The sequence below is a fragment of the Oryctolagus cuniculus genome, chromosome 17 (assembly GCF_051225735.1).
Source record: "Oryctolagus cuniculus isolate XC-2025 breed Fujian yellow rabbit chromosome 17, ASM5122573v1, whole genome shotgun sequence".
In the NCBI taxonomy this organism is placed as follows: domain Eukaryota; kingdom Metazoa; phylum Chordata; class Mammalia; order Lagomorpha; family Leporidae; genus Oryctolagus; species Oryctolagus cuniculus.
Genome location: NC_142883.1, coordinates 41,076,277 through 41,103,157, shown reverse-complemented (window position 1 = coordinate 41,103,157; position 26,881 = coordinate 41,076,277). Strand labels below are relative to the sequence as shown.

General features: G+C 48.1%; 1 protein-coding gene across 2 annotated transcripts in view; it reads right to left on the bottom strand.

The window, feature by feature from the left end:
• ASIC2 (acid sensing ion channel subunit 2) overlaps nt 1-26,881 on the bottom strand; it is a 1,136,817-nt gene that overhangs the window by 14,215 nt on the left and 1,095,721 nt on the right. For both annotated transcript variants that reach the window (XM_051824639.3, XM_017349088.4), the window contains exon 4: nt 492-642. In XM_051824639.3, the coding sequence (XP_051680599.1) occupies nt 492-642 (151 nt within the window). The remainder of the gene's footprint in view (nt 1-491; nt 643-26,881) is intronic.

Here is a 26,881-nt window from a genome sequence, read left to right as displayed (position 1 = left end):
ATGAGGTGGCTACACACGTTATTAGTTTGGCAACAGACGCTGTTGGTACCTGCACGTTTATGTGCTGGCTAATAGACTTTTGCTCCCTGTAGAAGGGCGTTAGCTGTTTGGATGCAAGAAGGGCAACATCTGGGTGTCTGAACATGTATGACAGTGGGATGCGAGAACCGTGGCACCCAGGTCCCTGACACCAAAGCCAAGGAGGTCACAGCAGCAGATAGCTGGCAAACACTGGACATCGGGGTGAACGTTTGCTAAACATCTGGGTGCTTTTCTGGATACCAAAGTGCTGCCTTGGTTGCTGGTCCGGGTGTTTCCATCTGCCTGCTCAGTGGGTAGGTGCCAAATAGCATCTTTCCTGCACACCATCCCATTGGAGCCCCTGGGGTGGTGAAGGGCTTCCCTCTAGGGTGAGATGTCTGGAGCTTCCTGGAGTGGTGAAGGACTTCCCGCTAGGGTGAGACAGTTGGCACACATCCCCCGGTACCCACCTGGCATGTGCACCATGCGGCAGTTGCAGTTCTCCACGATGTAGCGCGTCTCACAGTCAATCCTACAGGCGGTGATGCTGTAAACAGGAAAGAAGTCGAGTCCCATGTCCGATGACCGGCACTCACCCCATGGCGGGGGCAGGTATGTGAGCTGCAAGACAGGAAGCAGGGGGCAGCGGTCAGCCCGCAGGAGGCCACTCGTTCAGCCTCAGTGGACTCGGCAGCTTGTTCACCTACCTCTTCACTCGATGAACGATGCCTACTACCTGACCATTCAAACTCTGCTGCCCTTATGGGCCGTCAGCACCGGCTCTGCCACTGACTTCCTTGCTTTATCCTTATCCCCATCGATGCTACTCTCAGAATCTGACACCTGTGCCACGGGTCTTCTCACTTCCACACTCTGGCACATCGCATCTCTCGGGATGACCACCCAGCTAAACCTTTCCCTCTTTGGGAGGTTGGGACCCCAGATCCAGACCCGGAGGACAAAACCCAGAGGGAGAAACAGTTTTAGGCATCATTGTCATTGTTATTAACGATGTCTGGCCTGCACGACAGTGGCTCGGGTTGGGTGTCACGCCAGAGTGGCACCCGACACCTTTGGAGAAAACGGCTCTCCTACTCTCAGAGGTCCAGTGAGCACACGTTCTCTTCCAGAATCTGTGGCACTTGCCTGGTGAGGACGGGGAGGGTGAGGGACGAGGGAACTCACGGAGACTGCACACTGACTACGTGTTGAGCCCCAAGCTAAGTCCTTTACTTCACTGTTAGATGGGTGGCACATGAAAACACGCAATGAAACATATACATGTGAAGTGCATGGTTCAAGAGTTCTGACAGATGTGCACAGGGAGGTCATCGTCACCCCAGTCCAGATGGAGGACATTTTCATCATCCCAGAAATCCTCCTATTCTAGTCGGTCCCCCACTCACCCAGGCGATCACAGCTATGAGCTCTGTCGCCACTGGTTGGCTTTGTCTGCTCTCAAACTTATATAATTGAAAGCTCACACCATGTACTCTTTGCATGACATCCTCCACTCAATGCGTCCTTCAGACTTACCCATGTTGCTGTGTGTATCAGGAGTTCATGCCTTTTTATAGCCAAATAGTTTTCCAGGCTATGAATGCAGCATAATTTGTTTATGCATTCACCTGATGATGGGCATTTGGGTTATTTCCAGCTTTTGGTAATTATGAAGAAGGCCCTATGAATATTTATAAGTCACTTTATAAAGATAAATTTTAATTTCTTGTGAGCAAGTGGCTAGGAGTGGAATGGCTAGTTCATAAGACAGAACTTTCTAAGAAACTGTTATCTAAAGGGCTGTTATCTAAAGGGCTTCTATTACTTTATATATTCCTGTCAATAGTGTATGGGATTTCTAGTTACTTCACATCATGCCAAATCTTGACTTGATCCATCTTTTAGATTGTAGCCATTCTTGTAGGTCTGTAATTGTATCTCATAGTTTCTCCTTACGGTTTTCTGATGATTAATGACTTTGAGTATAATTTTATGTGTTTATTGGCCACTCATATACAGGATACTACAAAAATTTGTGGAAAAAAGGAATTAAAAGCAAAAAAATGCAGAGTTTTTTCATAATATGCATTTTCTTGAACCTTTTTTAAAAAGATTTATTTGAAAGGCAATGTTACAGAAAGAGGAGACAGAAAGATCAATCTTCTATCCAATGGTTCACTCTCCAAATGGCCACAACACCTATATCTGAGGCTGGGCCAGGCTGAAGCCAGGAGCCAGGTACTCCGTCTCTCTCTCATGTGGGCGGCAGGGGCCCAAACACTTGGGCCATCTTCTACTTTCCCAGGTGTATTAACAGGGAGCTGGATCAGAAGTGGAGCAGCAGACACACAGGCCAGCGTATGGGATGCTGGCACTGCAGGTGCTGGTTTAACCCATCGCACCACCACAGTGGCCTCTCTATGACCTTTCTGAAGATTGCCTGTATGCCTAGAATTCAAAGGTTTTCAGTACCAAAATAAACTCTGCTTTTAATTCTATTTCCCAGGAATTTCTGAAGTCCCTCACATTATCTTAGGTGAAGAGTCTGTTAGAGTCTTTGGCCCATTAAAAAATCTGCTTCTTGTTTTACTTTTGAGTTGGAAGAATTCTCCATACAATCTAGATCCATGTCCTTTGTCAGATGTATGTATCATGAATATTTTCTCTATATCTCCCATGATCTGTGACTTAATTTTTTCATTTTCTTCATGGCTTCCTACTTCAAAAATAAACTTTACTAAGATAAAATTCATATACAGTAAAGTGCATGAACTTTAATGTAAAATCTCTTGATTTTTTATGGTTGTATTCATCCCTGTAATAACCACCTGCATGAAGGTACAGAACATTCCCAGTAGTCCCTAAATACTTCCTGTTTGCAGCCAGTCTCCCGACCCCACCTCCCTGCCACCAATCTGGTCCAGGAAAAGACTGATCTGCTTTCCGCCCTTATAAGCTAGTTTTGTCTGTGCTGGGATTTTGTATTAATAGGATCACAGAGTATGTATCTGGCTTCTTTCTCTCAGTGTAAAATTTGTGAGATGCATGCATGCTCTGGTTTGTATCAGTAGCTCATTCTTCTTTTACTGCTGAGTGTTACTTCTTCCTCTCTAATCTGTATTCTTGTCTTGTGGCATTGGCGAGAAACACCAATGTAACGTTGGACAAAACTGGTGAGAGAGGGTATTCTTGGTTTCTGATATTTTACTGTTCAATATCTTAGGAATATATTTTTTTAAAAGACTGATTTATTTATTTGAAAGGTAGAGTTAGAGGCAGAGGCAGAGGCAGAGGCAGAGGCAGAGGGAGAGAGAGAGAGAGAGAGAGAGAGAGAATCTTCTACTGTCTAGTTCACTCCTCAAATAGCTACAATGGCCAGAGCTGGGCCGGTCTGAAGCCAGGAGCTTGTTCTGGGTCTCCCACATGGGTGCAGGGGCCCAAGCACTTGGGCCATCTTCCACTGCTTTCCCAGGTCATAGCAGAGAGCTATATTGGGAGTGGAGCAGCTGGGACTAGAACCGGCACTATTAAGGGATGCTGGCCCTGCAGGTGGCAGCTTTACCTGTTATGCCACAGCACTGCCCCAACTTGTTATAATTGCTAACCAAAATGCTTCATAGAATTTACCAGTGAAAGCATCTGGACCTGGTGACTGTGTGCACGTGAAGACTTTAAATTATGAATTCAGTTCCTTTAACAGATATAGAGACATTCAGATTTTCAATGTCTTCTTGTGCTAGTTTTGGTAAGTTCTGTTTTTTTTTCCCCCTAAGGAATTCATTCAGTTCATCTAAGTTTTTGAATTTATTGGCATAAATCTATATATAACATCCCCCTGTCATTTTCAATGTTTGTTGAGTCTGTAGTGACGTACTCTCATGTGTGATACTGGTACCCTGGGCTTTTTCTCATTCTTCTTATTGTTACTGATTTCTAATTTAATTATGCTTGGTCAGAAAAATACTTGGTTTCATTCCTTTAAGTTTTATTTTATTTTTTGAAAGATTTATTTATTTGAAAGGCATAGCAACAGAAAGAAGACACACACACACGCACACACACACAGAGATCTTCCATCCTCTGGTTTATCCCCCGAATGGCTACAACAGCCAGGTCTGGGCCTCCATACTGGTCTCCCACTTGGGTGGCAGGGACTGAAATACTTGGGTCATTTCCCATTGCTTTCCCAGGAAGCTGGATTGGAAGCAGGGTAACTGGGACTCAAACCACCACTGTGATATGGGATGCTTTTTCCTAAGCAGCGGCTTAACCCCCAGTGCCTGTACATCAGCCCCTCCTTTAAGTTTTTTTTTTTTTTTAAGGGAGAGGGCGAAGGAGGACTGGAGGGAAGGGGCAAAGAAGGAAAAGAGAGAAGGAGAGCCTAAGAGAGAGCGAGGGAGAGACAGATCAAGACAGAGATCGAGAGAGCCACGTATTCAGGAACAGATCTTAAACCTTTGCTGGGGGGTGGACATGGAAGTAGGAGCAGTGAATCCCATTAGGATGGGGGTGGAGCTGACACTGGTGGTTGGGCCATGGGGTCACCTGGCTTCTTGCCATGGCGGCAGGGGCTAGAGCCTAGGATGGTGTCCAGGATTGAGATCACCATAGATAAGACTATGCCGTTTTACTGATATTCCCCCTTTTGCTTTTTATAAAGCAGGAGTTGTATGGGATTACATTAGCCCCCAAAGTCCAGGAGGGATAGAGGGATGATGACCTGTCTTTAGAGCTACTTCCTGCTACTTCCTGGGGTAACAAGTTACTCTCTGCTGGCATGGGGCAATGTCTCAAGCTGCTGTCTCCTGTAGCAGCATTTGGTTGATCGCCTGGTTGGTAAAGGCCTTGGTTCATTCCATTATCACCTCCTGTAATCCCTTAAGATTTATGGATATTTCTTTCATGGCCCAGTAGGTGGTCTATTTTGGTGAATATGCCCTATACGCTTGAAAAGTATGTGCATCCAGTAATTGTTGGTGTAGTGTTTTATAAAAGGCAACTAGGTTGTTTGATGCTATTGCTCAAGTTTTCCATATCTTCATTGATTGTTCTTGTTCCTTATTAGAGAGGTGAACTGAAATTGCTAACTATGACTATGGATTTGTCTATTTCTTCCTTTCTCTCAATGTTTGCCTGTGTATGGCTGCATCTCAATGAGTCCATGTTGTTATCTCATGCAATTTTGCAACAGCTTTTTTATGCTTACTGTATCTGTCCATCCTTTACTTTGTTTTTGATTCACCTTATTACTTTTAACCTGTTATAATCTTTATATACTTAAGGCATCTCTCGTGTAAACAGCCTATCTGTTACCATTTTATCCTATCTGATGATCTCTGCCTTTTAATTGGAGAGTTTGACCTATTTACAGTTAATGTAATTCCTGATATTGTTGGGTTTAAAATTACCACCTTGCTTTTTGTTTTCTATTTGTCCCAAAGCTATTTTTTAAAAAGATTTATTTATTTGAAAGAGTTACATGGAGAGAGAAGAAGAGGCAGACAGAGGTCTTCCATCCGCTGGTTCACTCCCTAATTGGCCACAATGGCCAGAGCTGTGCTGATCCAAAGCCAGGAGCTGCTTTCTGGTCTCCCATGCGGGTGCAGGGGCCCAAGGACTTGGACAATCTTCTACTGCTTTCCCAGGCCATACTAGAGAGCTGAATCAGAAGTGGAGCAGCCAGGTCTTGAACCAGCGTCTGTATGGGATGCTGGCACTGCAAGCAGTGCCTTAACCTGCTACACCAGGTTAATAGCTGGTGCTGGCCCCAGCTATTTCTTTTTTGTTCACTTTTCTTGACTCCTTTTGAGCTGAGTATTGTTTTAGCACCTCACCTGCTCTTCTCTAGTGGTTTGGGATTTATACCTCTTTGTGTTATTTTTAATTGTTGCTCTAAGATTTAGAATATTTATCCTTATCACACACACACCTTGAACTAGTATTATACCACTTCACATATAATTCTGCTTGTATTTCTTCTGTCCTTTATGATATTCCTGTCATGTATTTCACTTCCACATCTGTTATAAACACTATAGTACCATGTGAATCTTAGTTTTACTTGAAGCATCCACATATATACCATTTTCATTGCTCACCACTCTTCCTATAAATCTGAATTTTCCATTTGGTGTCATTTGCTTTTAGACTGAAGAGTTTTTTTTTTTAAGCAATTCTTACAGAAGGAGCTTATTTTTCAATTATCTATACAGTATCTTAGTTTTCTATTTATTTTGGTGGTAGACAGAACTCTATGTTGATAAGTGCTGTCTCTCAACATTTCAGACATGCTGTTTCTCTGTCTTCTGGACCCCAGTGTTTCCAAGGAGAATCTCATATTTCTTTGTATCACTGCCCTGTATTTATTATGCCTCTTTTCCTTTCTGACTGCATTTGAGATTTTCCTTTCTATTTTGATTTTCAAGACTGTCTCTAACCAAGTGTGGTTCTCTTATGTTTATCCTGCTTGGCATTGCTGAAGGTCTTGTATTTGTGAAACTATCGTTTTGAACAAATTTGGAAAAATATTAGCCAACATTTCTTCATTTTTTTCCCTTATTCTGTCTCTTCTCATGGGATACCAATTACATTTATGTTTGACTACTTGACATTGTTTGACAGGTCATGGGAGACTCTTCATTTTTATCCATCTTTTTCCTCTTGTGTCTCTGAATAATTTCTATTAACCTGTCTTCACGTTTGGTGTTCGTTTTGTATCCAATCTCTTGTCTATTCCATGCAACATTTGTAAATTTCAGACATTGAATTTTTCAGTTCTAGGCTTTCCATTAGTTTTCTTTAAAAAGTTTATATACATTGCCTAGAAGTCTCATGATTTACATTTTTTTGAAATTATTCAACATGTCTTTCATGGCTATTGTCAAGTTGCTGCTTCCTAACACTGGGGTTACATATAGATTTGCTCCTACTGACTGTTATTTCTCTTTTCATGTTTTCTCTCTTCATGTATCTGGTAGTTTTTGGTTGTATTTGGACATTACGATAGCTACCATGACTCTGGATGGTTTTCTTCCTCTGAAGAGTATTGAGTTCTGTTCTAGTAGGTAGTTACATTAATAAAGAATCTCTTTGATTTTGTGGAGGCACTGTTTTAAAGATTTGCTTAAAGGTGAGTATATTTTAGTTTTGCCTTTAGCCCTTGGCCTTGGGATGTGCCAAGTGAGAATTAGCCAAGTGAGCCACGGCGTCGGCCCCCTATCCATTTCTTTAGGTTTCTGATTTGTTGGCATACAGCTTTTTGTAGTAATTTCTGATGATTCTTTTTATTTCTGTGGTGTCTGTTGTTACATTTCCTTTTTCATTTCTAATTTATTGATTTGGGTCTTCTTTTTTTGTTAGTTGAGCCAATGGTGTGTCAATTTTATTTATGGTGTGTCATCCCAAGAAATGACATTTCTGGGTTTCAGTGGGAACTGCAAGCTGTTTATCAAGTCTTTCTACCCTGGCTAGATAGGAATCCCTGTGTGTCTCCCTGTGGGATGCTGCACAGTCGGCTCAGCTCTTTGAGCTCCTGTTTTCTTCCTGGGCGTCACAGATTCTCTCCTCTTCCATGTGCAGTTCAGGGCTCAGCCTAGGATTTTAGGCACACTTATGTAGAATTCAGGAGCTCTCTCTATGTGATTCTCCCCCTTCTAGGATTTCCCCCAGGTTTTCAGCCTTTCTGGAGACTCCGAACTCTGATTTCTGGCTCCTTAACTCGATGCCTGCTCTCTTCCTGGTATATCCTTAGAACTCTGAACTGCTGTCAAGGGAGAGGTCAGGTAAATACATGTTTTTCACCCAGTGGGATTCCCTTCCCTCAACAGCTGTGCATCCTCCAGTGTGTCCCTGCTTTTAGTCTCTCTTCAGTGCTTTCAAACAGTGGTTTTTTGCCAGAGTTCATGACTGCAATTTCTAGGAGTTTGTCTGAAATTAGCTACTCCACCATTCCTGGGAAACAAGTTTCTACACTAATTTAATTTTATATCCACAGGACTCCTTGAAGGTGGGTGTTCTTAATCTCATTTTATTGATGAGTAACATGAGTTTTTGAAAGGTTAAGTAGCCTGTGCAAGGCCACACACCCAGTGAGTGGCAGGGCCATGCAGATTTGGACTCCACACATGCTCTGGTCATATTTTATGCTGCATTGCCCCCACATGGCCAGCATGTCAGTAGGGAAGATGGAGAAAAGTCCAAGGACTTTTAAGAATTTTTTTCCTTTTTGTTTTCATCTTCCTATTCTTCCTTTCCCATGGAGGTTTGCTTTGCCCTCTCACTTTTCTTCTCTGGAGTTTAGGAGTTAACCAGGATTTCACAGATTTCTTGTATGATCTTGGGCATACAAGTCATCACTCCCCTTGGTTTTTAGTTTCCCCACTTGTGAACAAGGAAGATTTTGGGGGTACATTACTTCCAAGGCCAAGAGAGGGCTGGCAGTCTATGGATTTAGAATGGATTGGGTCCCCTACGTTGTTCAATATTGGATGAATAAACACTCATACTGGATTTGCAAAAGACTAATGCCTTTTGTTAGAGGCTAGGGGCTTAAAATAATGTACGTTAACTCTGTGTGTGGGGTGCCCATTTATTTTTCTTTTACTAAAAGGGAGTCTTGCAATGGGTGGACAATGACTGTAGCTGGTGAAGCTCTAGTTTGTTCAGAGTCAGCTAACTCCCCTCTCTTTTTGCTGAGGTTATGATTCAGAAGTGGCACCTGCCCTGTCTGGTTGGCTCATCAATCGTTCATTGGTTCTCTGAAGCTCACACATGACAGCAGCTGGAAAATTGCAGTGTGCATGGCACCGATGCTTGCTTACCAATGAGAGTCTGGAAGTGTGTTGGAGTATTTGTTTATCCCAGCCAAGTGAAGCCTCAGGGGGGCCCTGAAGCACTGTCTTCAAACATCTGAAGGACTGTCTCAGGCAAGAATTAGATTTGTTTTCTGGAGTCTCAAGGGAAAGACTGACTCAAGAGTAGTGGTACGAAGGGAAAGAGGGATGATGCTATCATTTGTTCACGTTGCAGGCGTGGTGGTAGGCATGTTATCTGCATCACAGTATTTAATCCTAAAGGACAAATTCTGTCTCGAGGTAGCAAAGGCTGTTCTAAGCCACTAGTATGATTCAACAATCAAATCAATGTCTTGGGAGTGAGTGCCACAACACCAAGGCTTCTCAAGCAGAAGCTGCGTGACTGCTTGGTTGGGATGGAAACAGAGACTCAAGCATTGGGTGAAAATGGCCTCTAAGGTCTCCCACACCCTCATCATGAACCCTGGATCTGTTATTCCAATCTGAGGAGTAGAGACAGTAGAATGATCCAGGCAGAACCTTGAACTCCATCACTCTATCACGGATGTGTGACTTGATTGAGCTACACAAGCTTCCCCAAGCTTTAAGTCTCCCCAGCTGAGTAAATAAGTTCAGCACCCAGCAGCCAGTGTTCACCCAAACCCAATTCTCATCCCTTCCCCCAATGCACTCTTTCAGGCTTTACTATCGTATCATTCAATCAACAAATAGCCCAGCTCAACCTCTGCCCTCTTAACAAGATGACTCTAAAGACCAGCAAATCTCCACCTTTTTTGGCTGATTTTGAGACATTCAGGTCAAGATGTCACCAGGCAGGAGGATCTTTGGGTCTGCAGCTGGGAGGGAGGTTGAAGCTAGAGACCAATGGGAGAGTTCACTGGTGCAGAACAAAGCTGGGGATGAATGAGCCAGCCTGGGCGAGGGGAAGAAAGGTGCCCAGGACTGAGCCTTGGGGTGTTCCTGCATTTACCTGACAATTCATCCTCCCCTGACTTGTTCTCTACAGTGCCCCAGTACTGCTGGCTTTGGTCGTTGCTCAAATTTATGAACTGAGCAAGGAATTCAGCACTCCTGTGACTGGATACCCTGATGCTTGCCTTTCATTGCTTCATGTCTCAAAGGTTTTCTCTACAGTTGTTTCCATTTTATAGACAGCAGCCGCCGTTTGCTCATAACCTGGGTTGTTTCACAGCCATTGACTCTGGCAGCTTCTCCCAGACCCAGGATCCTGAGACCCACCAGCAGGTGGCGCTTTGGCTAGCACAGCTGCCCCGGTGCTCTTTCTGTAGTCCCGGAGGCCTACCGAGTCCAGTCAACCTCCTGGGCCCTTGTCAGTCTCCCTCTGTCTTTCCCTTGTGTGCCTGCAGTCCACACTCTGAGCCCTTGACTTGGATCCTGTTGTGCGTAGATGCTGAAAAGCTAACGAAATTGATTGGGAATGTGTTGTTTCTGTGCCTGGAACTCACTGGAGGAGGCCAGAGAGACAAGGAGATACCCACCTGCCTCACCTGATACTCTCTAGCTCTTTTGTAACATCAGCCACTTGGCTTCCTGCTGCAGGGATTGGGCACAAAGCTCACCTGGATGAAATCCCTCCAGCCTGTAGGATATCCCTGAAGGTTCTTTCCCAGGGATAGGTCAGGGTCCTCAGCCCTATGTGGGCTTGGCCTGGCTTCCTCCTCGCCCTCATTAACCCAGGTGGCTGGGATCCTGGCTTGGTTTCTGCTGGGAGTGCCAGTGTTGACAGCATGTGCTTTGTACCTATGACTGAGCTGGGGCAGATGCCTGGTTCTGCCACTTACTGACCTGGGCATCTTGGCCAAGTGGCTGAGCCTCTGTGACCTTCCCTGCTGCGTGGCACTCAACCCTGAGATGCTGGTGGTTACTTCAGACAGGGAAGATAAGCAGCTGAGTGTAACCCAGCCATCCCCCTTGGCCAATGTCTTCTGGCCTCTGTTCTGTGTCCTAAGGAACAGACATCAAACTCAGCCTTGTTTTTTTTTTTTTTTCTTTGACAGGCAGAGTGGACAGTGAGAGAGAGAGACAGAGAGAAAGGTCTTCCTTTTGCCGTTGGTTCACCCTCCAATGGCCGCCGCGGCCGGTGTGCTGCAGCCAGCGCACTGCGCTGATCCGAAGCCAGGAGCCAGGTGCTTTTTCCTGGTCTCCCATAGGGTGCAGGGCCCAAGCACTTGGGCCATCCTCCACTACACTCCCTGGCCATAGCAGAGAGCTGGCTTGGAAGAGGGGCAACCGGGACAGAATCCGGCGCCCCGACCGGGACTAGAACCCGGTGTGCCGGCGCCGCAAGGTGGAGGATTAGCCTATTGAGCCACGGCGCCAGCCAAACTCAGCAATGTTATGTTCTCCAGAGAGCTCACTTGCCTAAGGCATGAGAACATGGGGAGGATGTCTGAGGGCAATGGATGGGGAGTCCACAGCAGTACAGCAAAATCCTCACCTGGGAGACAGATCTCTGTTCTTCCTTCACCCACCCAGCCCCTGGCCCCTCTATGTCTTCTCACCTTTCTCCCTCTTCCCACCCTTTCCTGGGGCAGAGTCAACATATTCCTAAGCAGTTCATCATCTTCTCATTTTTTTTTTTTACAAAAAGCTAGATTTATTTATTTATTTATTTGGTGGGGGGAGGATGAGAATGAACATGAGATGGAGATCTTCCATCCACTGGTTCACTCCCCAGATGGCCTCAATGGCTGGGGCCAACCAGAGAGAAGCCCAGAGCTGCATCTGGGTCTCCTGCATGGGTGGCAGGGGCCCAAGCACTTGGGCCATCTTCCTCTGCTTCCCCAGGCACATCGGCAAGGAGGTGGATGGGAGGCAGAGCAGCTGGAACTTGAACTCCTGCTCCTACCTGGGATGCCACTGTTGCAGGTGGTGGCTTAGCTCTTCATAAGTTTGGATACATGGAAACTTTGTGTCCCATGGCCTCTTGCCTTACCTTGATGTTCTACCAGGGAGAGGCAGTTTCCTCTCTAAGATGAGTTCTAAAGATGGGTGTTAAGATACCTTTTCCTGCCTTATTGTGTAGCAAGATGGGACATCTTCCAAAGTGCCTGATGCCTAGGAGATGCTGGCTGTGCTGAAGCCATGGTCTCACTGGGAGTCATTACTACCCTCCCATCTCTGCAACAGGGGGTGGGATCATGCAGCTCTGAGAGCCGTGGCCAGAGCCACCTGGCCCTGCTTGAGTGTCAGCCTCCAGTGAACCCAGGCACACACTCATCTGAGGTCTTCTCTTTGGGTTTCCCGCTGGCATATGATGGGCTGGAAAGCCTGTTCCCAGCATCTGTGCCAGCAGTGAGCAGCAGTGGGAGGTGTCGTGAGAACAGTGCTGCTGGGGTGGGCCTACAGATCTTGGCCTCTCTGAGCCTGAATTATCCACTCCATCAAATCGGGGGTGGTTAAACTGCAGATGCCTTTGGGTCTGTGGGTCTCACTGCAGACACGGCGGAGGCAGCCGCCCTCTGGTGAGTTGTCTGGTCTCAGTGTTTGGCTCAGAGCACGTTTTCTTCCCTTTCTCTGGAGAACACTGATCAAGACAGGAGCTGTGTGAGGCTGGCTCAGAGCCAGCAGAAAGGCTGCTGTCTGGGGGAGAGCAGCCTTGAGAGTGGAAGCAAAGAAGTTCCCATTGTGAAATGCTTTTCAGAGAACACCACCAAAAGGAGTGCTCAGCAAAAAGTGCTCAGACCAAGGGAGGCGGCCTGTTGGGATGCAGGGAACAAGAGTCGGGGTACAGTCTGGGCTTTTAATTCACTGGGGCCCTCAGAAGCGCTTTGGTTAGCCCAGCCAGTCCAGGGGTCCAGCCTGGTGGAACCAGTACCTCGTTAACTCCTGGGATGCATCTGGCACCAGGTGGGGCCCTGGAGTGGAGAGGTGAGAGAGAAGCACCTGCCCTGTTGCCATCATCTCAGACCCCTGGTCTCCCAGCAGTAGTGGGAAGAGGTGGGTGATACCACTGATGTGCTGTGTTGCTTTGGTCAAGTTGCTTAACTATGCTGGCCTCAGTTTCCTTGTATGCAAGACAAATGTTCACCTGCACCTCCTGGGCTTCCCCCAAATTAAATGAGACAGCGTGCATGGCAATGCCTTGCTCAGGCTGCAAGTCTGGGGTAAGGGGAGTGTGTGCGAATGTCCATTCAGGGTGCTGGTGTGAGGCTGCTCTGACCTGCATCTCCCTAGCATGACATTCCTGTATCTCTGCCTGGTCACTGGCTCTCAGGCTTTGGCCCATAGTGCCTGCTTGATTCTTGTTTGTTGACTGATTGGATGCATTTCCCCATCCTGCTTTCTCCCAGCCTCAGTCTGGGGGAATGAGTCAATGGGGCTGTCCACCTTAATCCAGGCAGGACACAGTCCATGATGGTGGTCCCCATGGGCTCTGGATGGAGGTAGGCTCAGCACTGGGTCACATCTAAGTCCCACGCCAGTCAGTGACAGGGTTTTCTTGTGTAACCTTGGACGTGACATTCAGTCTCTCTGGGCCTCTGTGTCCCACGTGCAAGGGGGACTGTGCATGGAGGGAACGTTGCTCTACGATCAGGTGGTCTCCTGAGGCCCCCTTGCTCCTAGCCATGCCCTGTGAGTTCCCCCTCTTTTTTCTGCCTTCCACCGTGTGTGCAAACTTCTGCCTTGCCCACCCAGATGCAGAAGGAGCCTTTTTGAGCCACATTTTTCAGTTTGATGTTTTTATTGCATCCTGCCGAGTGATTTAAACGTATTCACAGATGATTATATTGTGTTCCTTTTAAACAATTCTAAAATCAAATAAAATTCTGAAATTGAATCCACCGGTCGGTCGGTAACAGGCGGCAGCCGGGTCTCGGGGGAGACATGTCCTTATAGGCCGCACAGAACCATCCAGGCACCCCACCCCGACCCTGCCCAGCTTAGTAAGAGGCCCGCCCACAAAGTCAAGGCAGAAAGGACGGGATCAAGAATAAGCAACGCCATCATAAAGAGGCCGACCACCACCACTTGCCAGTTGGTGTGCACCCACCATGCACCAGGCCCTGAGATTCACACTGTTAGGAATATCAGCTCTTGTAATCTTCATGGGGACCCCGTGAGATTAGGCACTATTTGCCCAGGTGACTGACTGTAGATGATGGAGCAGGAACTGGAACTCAGCTGCCTACGTTCTCCACTGCTCTCTTGTATTTCCTCTCTTGTAGGGAGAATGCACCAAGCAAGGTAGGGTCCACAGGAAGCAGAGGTGGTCACTGGGTAGGTGGATGGAGGCTGTTGTATGGGAAACAGTGCCCAGAGTCACTGAGTCTTCCCAACAGCCCTGCTGTCGACAGATTATTCCCATTGTACAGACGGGCAAACTTCGGAAGCCTGCCACATGCTGCACTGCTAAGAGATGCAGAGGCAGTGTGTAGACCCAGCTGTGCTAGGGGGCCGCGCCTCCCCACTGGCCATGTCTGGGTTCAGAATAGGTAGCTTGAGTGGAGCCCAGTACAGGCGACATGCTCTAAGGCAGACCAAGTGTCCTGCACACACAATATCCTGGCACACATCACCAATCAGAGATGTGACTTAGAACCGATCTGACACTGCCATTTGGTTGAGATTGGAATGGCGGGGAACGTTCCACTTTGAGAGGCTTCATATGTGGAAATCAACAACGCATTTGCTAAACATTCACAGAGATGAGACAAAACGTATTATGTGTTATGTAAAGGACAGAACTGCCCAACCTCACTTTGCTGCTGTAGCAGTGACCGCGGCCTGCCCCCTTGTGAAGCAGTGGCCCTGACTGGCATTTGCACCAATTGGGCCTCGCTGGGAGTCACCCAAGCAGAACTCGGCTACACCTACTCCTGCTCTGTAGTCACACCAGGTTGTTTGCTGACTGGGAACTAAGTAGCAGTAGTAGCTGATATAGCACTTTAACGAGCAATAACAATCAATTCAAAAGGTGAATTACCCAGGGTTTGTGACTAATAATAAAATAATAAGCTTATATCCATTGCAAGAATGTCTGTGAGTGGGAGAGAATGTGACAAGAGCAGAAAAATGTGAATTGGTTATGTAAAAAAGCAAGATGAGGTTTTTGTGAAAGACTGTAACTTGCCTCATTCTAACACGACTTTCACCTTGGGCCCTGCTGGCTGTAGATATGCAACTGAGGCTCCGTACCAAATCTTCCAGTTTTGGCACCACGGGGGCAGGGACAGCCTCTGCAGTTTTATTTTCATCCACTCCACACATCCATCCTTCCCCCCACCCACCTGCCCGCCCTTCCTTTCCTCCATCCCCCATCTATCCATTCATGTGCCCACCCACACAGTCATCCACACATTCATCCATCTATCCATCTACTCACCTACCTACTCATCCAACACCTTCCCCTTGCCCAGGAAACATCTAGTAAGCTCCTAATCTGTTCCCCAAACACTGCTAGGAATTCAGGCTAGGGAGATGAATAGAATATGGTTCCTATACCCAGGGATTTTCAATCTAGAAAGAACAGTCATGCCTATAACAAAGGAAATGTGATAGTGGGGTAACAAAGTTCAGCAGCACTGGGGGTGCTGAGGGCATGGTCAGAACTCAGGGGGGTTGGAAAAGAATTTATGGATGAAGCAGTAATGTTGCAATGAATCTAGAGAGACTGTGTGCTTCATTAGGTAGATCAGGATCGGGAAGGGTGGTTTTTGGTCAAAGGCACAGAGATTGGCAGAGGACTGGCCTGGAGGGAGAGCTTCAGGCAATACAGCAAGGCTAGCATATGGGGGAGAGTCTGGCTGGGATGCAGTGCTCAGAGCCCAGGAACAGCGCCGGCTCCCTACCAGCTAAGTAACTGAAGAATTCTCCATAATTGTCCCTGCAAGTCCTGCACCACGTGCAGTGAGTATCCATCACCAGCAGGTGCGATCCTGCTAGGTTCCTTCCTGCCCCTCGTCCACAGTGTGAGAGCTTCCTTCGCAGGAGCGTGTTTGGAGTGTGCCGGAGCATGCTGAAGCACCATTACAGTCCCATCTTCACCGCGATGGGATTTCTTGGGCAAGTGCTGTGTTCTCAGCAAATTGCCTCAGCCTGTGATTTGTTGGTAGAAACAGGGGAAGGAGATAGTGTTCCAGGGATGCAGGTGGGGCGCTGGCCTCACTCACAGGACTGAGCTGGGCTTTGCAGGCACCTAGCCTGGCTTGGCCACTTACTCATGGGTGGACATGGAGCCAGGCACTGCACCCGTCAGAGCTCAGGTTTGGGGCAGTCCTGCCAGCCCAGAGCCCAGGCAGGCACAATCTGATTTGTCGGTGCTGCCGGGGTTCCTGTGATACGGCACTGGGGGTCCAGACTCCCCCAGCCCCCTTCTCTGACCAGCACTCTCGGCTCTGGGAGCTGCATAGAAGTAATTTAGATCTCAGACTGCGTCTCTGCCCTGCGTTTTCTTTCTTCCTCCTCCTCTTCCCTTTCCTCCTCCTGTTTCCTCTTTTTCTTGTTCTTGTTTCTAAGAAAAGCCCTTGGTCCAGCTGTCACCTTCTAGCATCATCAACTGAAGAGTCCAGAATTGGCCAGCAAGGGTGACCTCTCTCTGTGCTAAATTGGACTACCTCAGAGCTGCTGGGTACAGCTGTGCAGGGTGTGTACTGCACACACAGAGGTGTGAGTGATGCCTCCAGAGAGTGCCCACTGCTTTCCTATCTGGGCCTCACTCCGCCCCTTGGTTGTCACCCAGCTCTTCCCCCTTCAAAGGCGTTACATTTACACAGCCACACAGATGCTGCCGTGGGAGTGACCAGCTGGGGAGCGTGGGGGTGGGGCACATTGCTGTGTGTGTGCAGTCTCTTTTGCAGCGTGGGAAGCCTTGCTTTTATCAATGGGTGCATTTGAAACAGGAGTTGGGTCCACCTTGGGATGATGTTATTGGCTTTTCTTGAAGTGCAGCACACACCTCAATGCATTTGCTGCAGTTGTGGCTTTAGCTCCTCTCCTCATGTCTGGGTGGGAGGTGAGGGGGCATCTGCTGCCCCATCTGAGAGTGAGTGGGCGGTGCTGGGGCTGGGGTGGGCTGCACACAGGGCAACCTGCCCAGTTTTGGCCTCCACAGCCCTCCTGTTCTCACCTGAAGCCTCCTGCCCCACCCCTGCCCTGCTGTCACTGGGGCCTCACACAAGCCTCAGAAGAGATTTGGAGCTGGGCAGGTGTTAGCCTGAATAAGGAAGGATGGTGGAGTCTGGGGGCTCCTGCGTGGATGGAAAGGGTGAGGGTCCCCACCTGTGCAGTTCTGGGTCATCTTCAGAATACTCCTCATTGTGGGGATCAGGCAGCTCCCCCCGAGTGGCAGCTACAGTACACTGACAACTCCGGGCCTGGCCTCTACCAGAGGCATCAAAGGCATCGGCATGGACTTCGGGGCTCTACTGCGGCTGCAGGAGGCTCGTGGGGCAGAACCAAGCCCGGAGCCCATGCTCAGGCCAGGGAGAAGTCCTGCCTGCACCCGTGCTGTGTGACTGAGGCTCCACTGCATCCCTCCCAGCCCATGATGGCCTGGCTGGGAGGCTGTGTGCACTTGCCATAAACATCATCTTTCTCTGTTGGCTCCTGTGGGTGATGCTGATGGGCACACAGCACGTGTGGCTTCTATGGGCCTCTGCCAGGGTGAGATGTGGGATCTGAATTTTGCGTTCTTGCACCACTGAATTCTTGGGGTGGAACTCTCAGGCCCTGCCTGCAGCCCAGCTCTGCATCAGCTGCAGGGCCGGCTTCATGACTAAGCTGGCGCCCTGCCCTGGTGTTGGCATTGACGACACTACACTCTGTTCCATACTTACCCACATAGTTAACTTGTGTGGGGACTCATTAGAATTTTTTTTTTTTTGACAGGCAGAGTAGACAGTGAGAGAGAGAGAGAGAGAGAGAGAGAGAGAAAGGTCTTCCTTTTTGCCGTTGGTTCACCCTCCAATGGCCGCCGCGGCTAGTGCGCTGCGGCCAGCGCACCGTGCTGATCCGATGGCAGGAGCCAGGTGCTTCTCCTGGTCTCCCATGGGGTGCAGGGCCCAAGGACTTGGGCCATCCTCCACTGCACTCCCTGGCCACAGCAGAGAGCTGGCCTGGAAGAGGGGCAACTGGGACAGAATCCGGCGCCCTGACCAGGACAAGAACCCGGTGTGCCGGCGCCACAAGGCCATGGTGCCAGCTACTCATTAGAATTTTGGAAACAGTTTTTCCCAGTGCAGCTTCCCTGACCCAGCCCTAGCAATGCTGTAATTCTTGGCACCCTGTGTCCCATTTCTTACACAGGTCCAGGCTGCTTTACAGCCTTACACAAACCGTCTCTATGTTCAATGGAAATGATACGTTTCATGTGGCAGAGCTGGTGGGCTTGTGCAGCTCTCTGTGTCCAAGTCTAGAGGGGTGTGAGAGAATTAAATAATAAATAGAGGGCGAGTGTTTGGGGCAGCAGTTAAGACTCAGCTCGGGCTCCCTGCATCCCACACTGGGCTTGAGTCCTGGCTCTGCTTCCCATTCCAGCTTCCTGCTAATGCACACCCAGGAAGGCAGCAGGTGATGGGTCCCTGCCACCCAGGTGGGAGAACTAGATTTGAGTTCCTGGTGCCTAGCTTTGACCTGGCCCAGCCCTGACTGTTGTGGGCATAAGAACTTTCTCTCTGCTTTTCAACCAACAAAATAAATAAATACAAATTAGAAATAGACAAAGGCATCTGCCAAAGAATTTAGCGTGTGACGAGGACTCCAGAAATGTACTCAGGGACCTCCCCTCTGGAGTTCTGGCACCTGTCAGGTGGGGTGGGGGAGAGAAGGGAGGGGATTCCTTCTGCCTGAGTTTTTGGGCCCTGAGGGTTAGTTGGCTGCCTCTTGCTCACTACTGCCCTCGAGTGATCGCTAGGACAGGGAAAGCTGCTTGAAATAGAAAAGTTTGGAAAGAAAACTAGAGCAGGCCTTCCTGCTCAGATGGAAGAAGACCCTAACTGGAGACCTGCAGGCCAACCTTGAGCATGGCAAGGGAGAAAGTGTGACCTGCTGAGGTCCCTTTGTAGTTGAATGTGGCTGCTGGGAAGTCCCTGGATCTAAACAGACCAGCGTTCAGCCCACCCAGCTTGCAGGAGAACCTGCCTCTGTGCTAGAGACACGAGGTGAGGTCAGCCTTGGGGTGGCAAAACGGTTTGGCAACATCCCTTCTCGTCTGCCCAGCAGACCACAGTCTGGATTGGGGCCAACCAGAGCTGGTGTCCAGTCCTGGCTGGGCTGTGGACAACCAGGGCCACAGGGGGCCTCTTCTAGAAGTCTTTATCTGCAGAGTTCATGTGTGTGTGTAGGACCTGCCATGTGGTGATGCCCACACATGTCAGTTTCCTACCCTACTTCCTTCCTCCCCAGCTGAGCTGGTCTGCAAAGCGCATTGGCAGAAACCATAAGCAATATCGACTTTATCAGAGCAGCGGGAAAGACATCAGAGCATTTTGTAGTTAAAGTGGCCTTTGAAGTGAAACTTCCCTTGCGTGGCTGCAGCATCACAGATGAGCAGATGCAAACGGTCAGACCATAGGGGAGTCCCAGGTGCTTGCTCGACTTTCAAAGAGGAACAAATAACTCTCACTTAAGCCCTTTGCCTGGCTCCTTGAGACGGTGCCACAGCCCTTGGTTCCTGCTTGACAGCGGGGAGACTGACGTGTGGAAACACCGTGAGATGGGGCTTTGCACAGGTGACGTATAAGGTGGGTACCATTGTTATCTGTGCTCTAGAGATGGGGAAACTGAGGCAGAGGCGTGACGAACCATGCCCAGCATCCCACTTCTGAAAAGCGGTGGAGTCAGGATTCCCACTTGGGTGCTCTGATGTGGAAGCTGAGCACCACTAGCCCTCCTTGGCCAATGCCAGGGGACAGCCAGTGCCCTGAGGAAGAGGGCATTTTCATCAGAGACCCACAGCAGAGACGATTCTGCATGTACCAAGAAGCTGCACTGAAGTTCTCCTCTCTCCCTCTCCATGCGGGACACACATTGCCATTTTATGGATGAGAAGACTGAGGCTCACGAAGGGATCTGCTTGCAATTGGAAGTGGGGCTTGGATGAGAACCCAGGTCTTTCGACTATTCCTGGTCCTGCCACTCACTGGACCACCCGTCTCCAGCTCCCTGTGCAAAGGGGAGAATGGTCTCCCCTGGGAGGCTATCACACTGTCCACAGCACTGTGGTTCAGGTTGAAGCCTTTTCCTGGGAGCTTTTAAAAAATATTAATAAACCGACTCATCTCTGGTATTGTCCGGAGAATCTCACAGGCAGGCACCTTGCTTCCAGATTGTGTTAGGAGAAGAAATGATGGCCTCGGAGTCGGACATTGTCAGCATGAGATTCACCTCGACCTCCTACCAGCTTGGTGACTTTGGGCAAGTTATTGCACCTCTTTGAGTATCAGTTATCTCTGTGTGAACTAGGAGTATCATACTCCATCTTTGGAGGCTCTTATGAGCTGATGCATGGGCCGAATCTAGGGCACTGCCCATATAACATAGGACAGGGTCTCTGCTGTATTGAGCACCTGCTTTATCCTTGCTGAAAGAGGCCAGAAAAATTTTTGTGTCTCAAAAAAATCCAGGCTATAAAATTCACCCAACCTTGGGTCAGGTGAGGAATATTTTAATTATCAAGGATTCATGGTTTTCACAAGGGGCTTAGCCAGGGTCTTTTAAATGGCAGCTACACATGGAGGCTGCCAGGCCCGTTTACGAATCATTAGCTATTTGACAGTGATGTTAGTGGGAGGAGAGAAAGAGGAGAGCCCTCTCAAAAGCCAGACTAGCAGCCACTGACTGCTGGAAATCAAATGAGACTGGAGAAAAAAACAGGTCGGAAGGAGCAACCCAAGGAAGAGATTTCATTTATAAATACCTCTCTCTCCAGAAGCCATCCTTCAGTTGTTGAGTGCAAGATATAAATGCACAGAGTCAGGCACCCCCAGACGTTTCCCCCGAAACCTGAAAAGCACAATGACGGCTGAGTGGAATGAGCCTCCACCGTGTAAGATGCCAAGGTTGTAACTGTTAATTCTTCAGGCTGTAATTTATCCTGCTATCCCTTTGGGTAGCTAAACAGCCCTGATCACGAGGTGCCCAATTGGCTTACACGTCGTCTTGATGGATCACTCTCATTCTCCCAGCCCTTTCTCTGGACCGCAGGAATTCTTGACAAGTGCCTCACAGCCTTTGTCTCCTGTGCATACGGAAGGGAAGAGTCATTCATTAGGAGGAACACGTGGAGAACAGAGAGCTCCTGGCACTGGGGAGGTAGGCAGGTGGAGGGTAAAGCTGTGTCTTCAGGGTACAGAATGATGGACATAATCTGAGCCCAGCCACCTCCAGGCTATGAGGCACCCCTGCTTGTCTGGGGTCTTTGGATCAGGATGCCTGGGCAACCCTGCCCACTGAACTCCATCTGCAAAACTGTGAATGCACCACACGGGTAAACTGAGGCAGCAGGGCAGAGACTGTGAGTGTCCCAGTTCTTACCTTCCTGGGCTGGCGGCCTTGCCCCCCAGCCCCCGTGAATCTAGGTGGGGCATGTGACAACCACCCCACATCTGGTGGGTGAGAACAAGAGTAAATGTGCTTTCTCTTTCCTTAGCTGGTGGCTGAAGAGAGCTGGATCTGGGTCTGAAAACCTATGGGAGGACAGAGCCACGAGATTGGAAGCCTGGATCCCTGCATGAAGGCATGGAGCAGAGCCCCACTGCCAATTGCCTGGATTGTAGCACCACCGAGGAACAAACTCTTCTTGTGTTAAGCCACTCAAACCTGAGGGTTGATTCTTGTTCAGGCAATACTTTATGTAAGAGAACGCAGATTCTCCCGCATAAGGAATTCCAGGTGTCATTCTATCCTGAGTTAGTAGGACGGTTTCTACTACCCAGACAGTATACTTGCAGTTCATCTCTGAGAGCTGTCATGTGGAAACCAGCTTAGAATCTGAAGGGTATTGGCTCGGGGATTCTTAATTTTGGGATCTGATAAATTGTCCCTGTTGGGGTTGGAGGGAAGAGTGTGATCTTTGGATAAAGGATGCTGATCTCCCTGCTCTCTTACCCTCCTGCAGAGTCCCTCTCCCCAGGTCAGTGCAAGTGTCCCCTCTCCTGCAGAAGTCCAGCCTGTTATTAACCTTTTCTCAGACTACTGCCTCAGCCGCCTACCTGGCCTCTGCTTCCTGTGTAGTCTCCTGCAAGCTGACCCCACCCAGTCTTCCAATCAGGGCGCTATCCTCTCCAACACAACCCAAGCTCCTTTTCTTTAGAAGACCCTGGGATTGACTTTCCAGGCTCTCAAAGCCTCTCCAACTTTGCTCTTCTGCTTCTGTGCCTGGATTGTCCTCCCAGTGGGCCAGCCTGCATGCGTGACCTGGCTTCCAAGGCTCTGTTGTGTCCTCCTACCTAGGAGCCTCCTCCACGTCTTCTGCCTTTGGAGGTTGGTGTCCATGCCTAAGTCTTATCCCTGCACCTGATACCCGTTGCTCAACTAACAGGCAGGCCTGCCCACCTCCTTCCAGCCTTCTGGCTTTCTGAGTGGGAGGTAGGGGGCTGTTATTCTTCCCCAGGGCTGACCCCAGGCTGGAGCTCCACTTACTAATCGTCTAGACACTGTTGCTATCAAATGGGTTACCAAAGCAAGTTTCCCTCCCTGAGTGTCAGTTTCCTGTAAGTAAAATTGGGAGGCTGCTTAGCAGGGGCTAGTCCTTGATGGTGTCCAAGGGCTTTCCTGGTTCCAGCATTCCAGAACTCTGGGGTTTTGCCAGTAACCCAGTCACGGGAGGGATATTGATCTGCAGAGGTTTTTCTAGAGCTGTGTGTGAGCCACAATTCTTCAGAAGAGCATCCTCCGGGGTGTACGTGGCTTTCAGCAGCGCCCGACGCCAGAGAATTCATCAACACAGAGACGCTTATGGTGCAGGTTTAGCAAACGTGGCATCTCAGGCGCCCCAGAGCGTCATTCATCAAGTAAACACCACTTCGTTATTTAGACTTCAGTCACTTGGCGCATAAACTATCACTCAGATATAAAAACTGGGGCAAGACATCCTCTTTTATTGATCTGGATGAGAAACAGGCATGATCAATTATGCCTCGGCACAGGCTTGTGACTTGTTACACGGATGTTTGCAGTTCCAGGCGTGATGTGCAGTGGGGGCCCTGCCTCGTGCCACGCTGTCGGCGTCGGCAGGCTCAGGGAGTTGCATCACCGTTGGATGGCCACATGGCCTTGGGTAAGCTCCCTTCCCTCCACTCAGCCCTGATGGCACTGGGTCAGGGGTCTCTTACCTGCCTTTCCCAGGGGCCGATGCTGGGAAGGTTCAGTGCTCTCCCACGAGAACCATTCAGGAGAGTCAGCTGTTTCCCATGGGGTGGCATTCACAAGGATGTGAGAATTTAGTGGCTGCAAGCGAGCTGTCCCTGTGAAATGCCTGGCCTTGGGCACGTGGGATTAGGCCCCTGTGATTACATGTGTAGACATTCCATGGACACCCTGACTCAGTGCAGGCCCATCTGACTTACTCTGGCTTCTCTGCTTTGCCCACCTGCACCTCTTCCTCTCCTGCCCCAGGACTCCCTGTTCCCCGAGAGTCACTTCTGGTTTCCAAGGGCCTTGTGAGTCCACCAGCTCTGAGGGGGTCCTCTGCCCTGTGCTCCTCACATTCCTATACTGGGGCTGAGGTTAAAAAAGGATTTAATTTATGAGAGAGAGGGAGAGAGAAAGAGATCATTGGTTTGTTCCCCAAATGCCTGTAATAACCAGGGCTGGGCTAGGTGGAAGCCAGGAGCTAGGAGCGCCACATGTCTCCCAAATGGGTAGCAGGGATCCAGGCACTTGAGCCTTCATCTGGTTAGCTGGAAGCTAGAATGAAGAGTGGAGCTGGGACTGGAACTCAGGGACTCCAGTATAGGGTGCAGGTGTCCCAAGTAGTGTCTTAAATGTGGTGCTACATGCCCAATCCCCATGACTGAGCTTTCTAATGTGCATCTCAAGTTCTGCCTCTCTCAGGAGGTTTTCCTGGCTTGTCTTTCCACGCCCCTCCCTGATCCCACACCTCCAATTGAATTGTTGGGTGCTTACAGAATGCAGCACTGTGCCACCACTTATCTTTCTGGGATACGGCATCTTGGTCTCTGTAACAGAGCCTGCCTGGTAGTTCTCAGTGACTCCGCCTCACCCACAGCAGGACACTCCACAGGTTCTCATTAACAGCTTATGCAGGCAGGCGCCGTGGCTCACTTGGCTAATCCTCCGCCTTTCGGCACCGGCACACCGGGTTCTAGCCCTGGTCGGGGCACCGGATACTAGTCCTGGTTGCTCCTCTTTCAGTCCAGCTCTCTGCTGTGGCCCAGGAGGGCAGCGGAGGATGGCTCAAGTGCTTGGGTCCCTTCACCTGCATGGGAAACCGGGAGGAAGCACCTGGCTCCTGGCTTCGGATCGGCGCAGTGCCGGCCGTAGTGGCCATTATGGGAGTGAACCAACGGAAGGAAGACCTTTCTCTCTGTCTCTCTCTCACTGTCTATAATTCTACCTGTAAAAAAAAAAAAAAAAAAAGAGCTTAGCAGAACACAATTAATAGAAGTTGGGGAAGAGATGATTCCTTAGGTTAAAGTCCAAATCCGTGACTGTAGCATGTGATCCAGAGCTAGGGACACAGGGAATGTCCCACAGCCCCAACTCTCTCAGAGATCGACCGGGAAGGGGCTGGGAAGCTACCAGAAACAACGCGGCACCTGTGCCAGCAGCAACTGGAGGAACCTTAGGTGCTGAGACCATGGAGCCTAGGTGGCGGCATGAAAAGCTGCAGGGTGTAGCTGGGAATCCTTACCCTGGAAATGCCCCGCTAATGCACTGACCAGAGTCCCCAGGTCACACCCACCACACGCTGCCTGGTATTCACTGAAAGGGCAGACATTCCAGGAAGCCACAGAAGCACAACCCCAAAACCAGAAGTCAACAAAAGAAAAAAATTTAAAGCAACTCCAAAAACAATGAAAAATAAGAATGCAATAAAGAATGCAAATAACAATAGGGAAGTCACCATGAACCCCCGGAGGAACACAACATTTCAATACTAGAATGTGAAGATGAAGAGATCAAGGAAATGCCAGAAATGGAATTTATTAATCATAGGATTATTAAAAAAATCAGAAGCAAATCCAGAAAACTATACAAGGGATGAATGAAAAATTTTCCTAGGAAACAGACTATAAAGAGAAATCAAACTGAAATTTTAGAAATGAAAACTTCAACGGATCAAATAAAAAACATGGTGGAAAGTTACAACCTCAGACTTGATGAGGCAGAAGGAAGAAATATTTGGAAATCTTACAGTCAGACAAGAAGAAAATATGAAACTGAAAAACAATGTTGGAGACCTATGGGATATATCAAACGACCAAACATATGGGTCTTAGGAGTGCCTGAAAGAGTGGAAAGAGAGAAGGGAATAGAAAGCCTATTTAGTGAAATAATTACAGAAAACTTCCCAATTTGGAGAAAGAAAGGGATCTTCAAATAGAGGAAGCACATAGGACTCTTAACAGACATGACCAGAAGAGATCTTCACCACAACATATTGTAGTCAAACTCTCCACAATAAAACATAAAGATTCTAAAATGAGCACAAGAGAAACACCAGATCACTTTCAGAGGATCGCCAATTAGACTCACAGCTGACTTCCCATAAGAAACTCCACACGATAGAAGGCAATGGTAAGATACAGTCCAAGTCTTAAAAGAAAACTTTCAGCCCAGAATATTATACCCCACAAAGCTTGCATTTATGAATTAAGGTGAAATAAAGACTTTCCATAACAAGCAGGAATTGAAAGAATTTGTCAACACTTGTCCAGCCCTACATAAGATGATTAAGGATGGGCTACACACAGAAACACAGAAAGATAGCCACCATTATGAAAGAATAAGAAGTTAGAAAAACCAGTAGTAGAAGTACAAAAGAAATCCAAAGTAAACAGTAGGAATAATTATAGAAAAATGGCAGGGCCAAGTCATTACTTATCAATAGTCACCTTGAATGCAAATGGCCTCAGTTCTCCAGTTAAAAGATACAGCTAGGCTGAATGGATGTAAAACAACACCCATCTATTTTCTGATTAAAAGAAACACATCTCACCAATAAAGATACATGTAGACTGAAAGTGAAAGGTTAGGAAAAGATATTCCATGCTAACAGAGACCAAAAAAGAGCTGGTGTTGCCATCCTAATATCAGACAAAATGGACTTTTACATAACTGTTAGAAGAAGAAGAAGACTATGTAATGATTAAGAGATCATCCAACAGGAAGATGTGACTATAATAAACATAGATGCCCCCAATCACAGGGTGCCTGGCTACTTAAAAAATGTTAATAGACCTAAAGGGAGACATAGACCCCCATACAATAGTAACGAGGGACTTCAATACCCCATTTACAGCAATGGACAGATAAGCAAGGAAGTAACAGAATTAACTGACACAATAGACCACATGGACCTAATGGATACCTACAGAACCTTTCACCCCACAGTGGCAGAAAACACATTCTTCTAACCAGTGCATGAAAATTTTTCTAGGATAGATCATATACCAGCTGCAAAGCAAGTCTTGGCAAATTCAAAAATCATTCCATGCACCTTCTCTGACCACAATGGAATAAAGCTAGAAATCAACAACTCAGAAATCTCTAGAACAAATGTAAACACATGGAGATTAACATGCTCCTGAATGAACAATGGGTCAAAGATGAAATCAAAAGAGAAATCAAAAAAAATTTCTGGAAACAAATGATAACAATACATCACACTAAAACCTATGAGATACAGCAAAAGCAGTATTAAGAGGGAAGCTCATAGCAGTCAGTGCCTACATGAAGAAACTGCAAAGGTACCAAATAAAAGAGCCATCAATGCATATCTGGACCTACAATATCAACAACCAAATCAAAACTAGGAGGAGGAAAGAAATCAAATTGAAACAAAAATACAAACAGCAACATAAGTTGGTTTTTGAAAAAATAAAATCGATACACCATTGGTG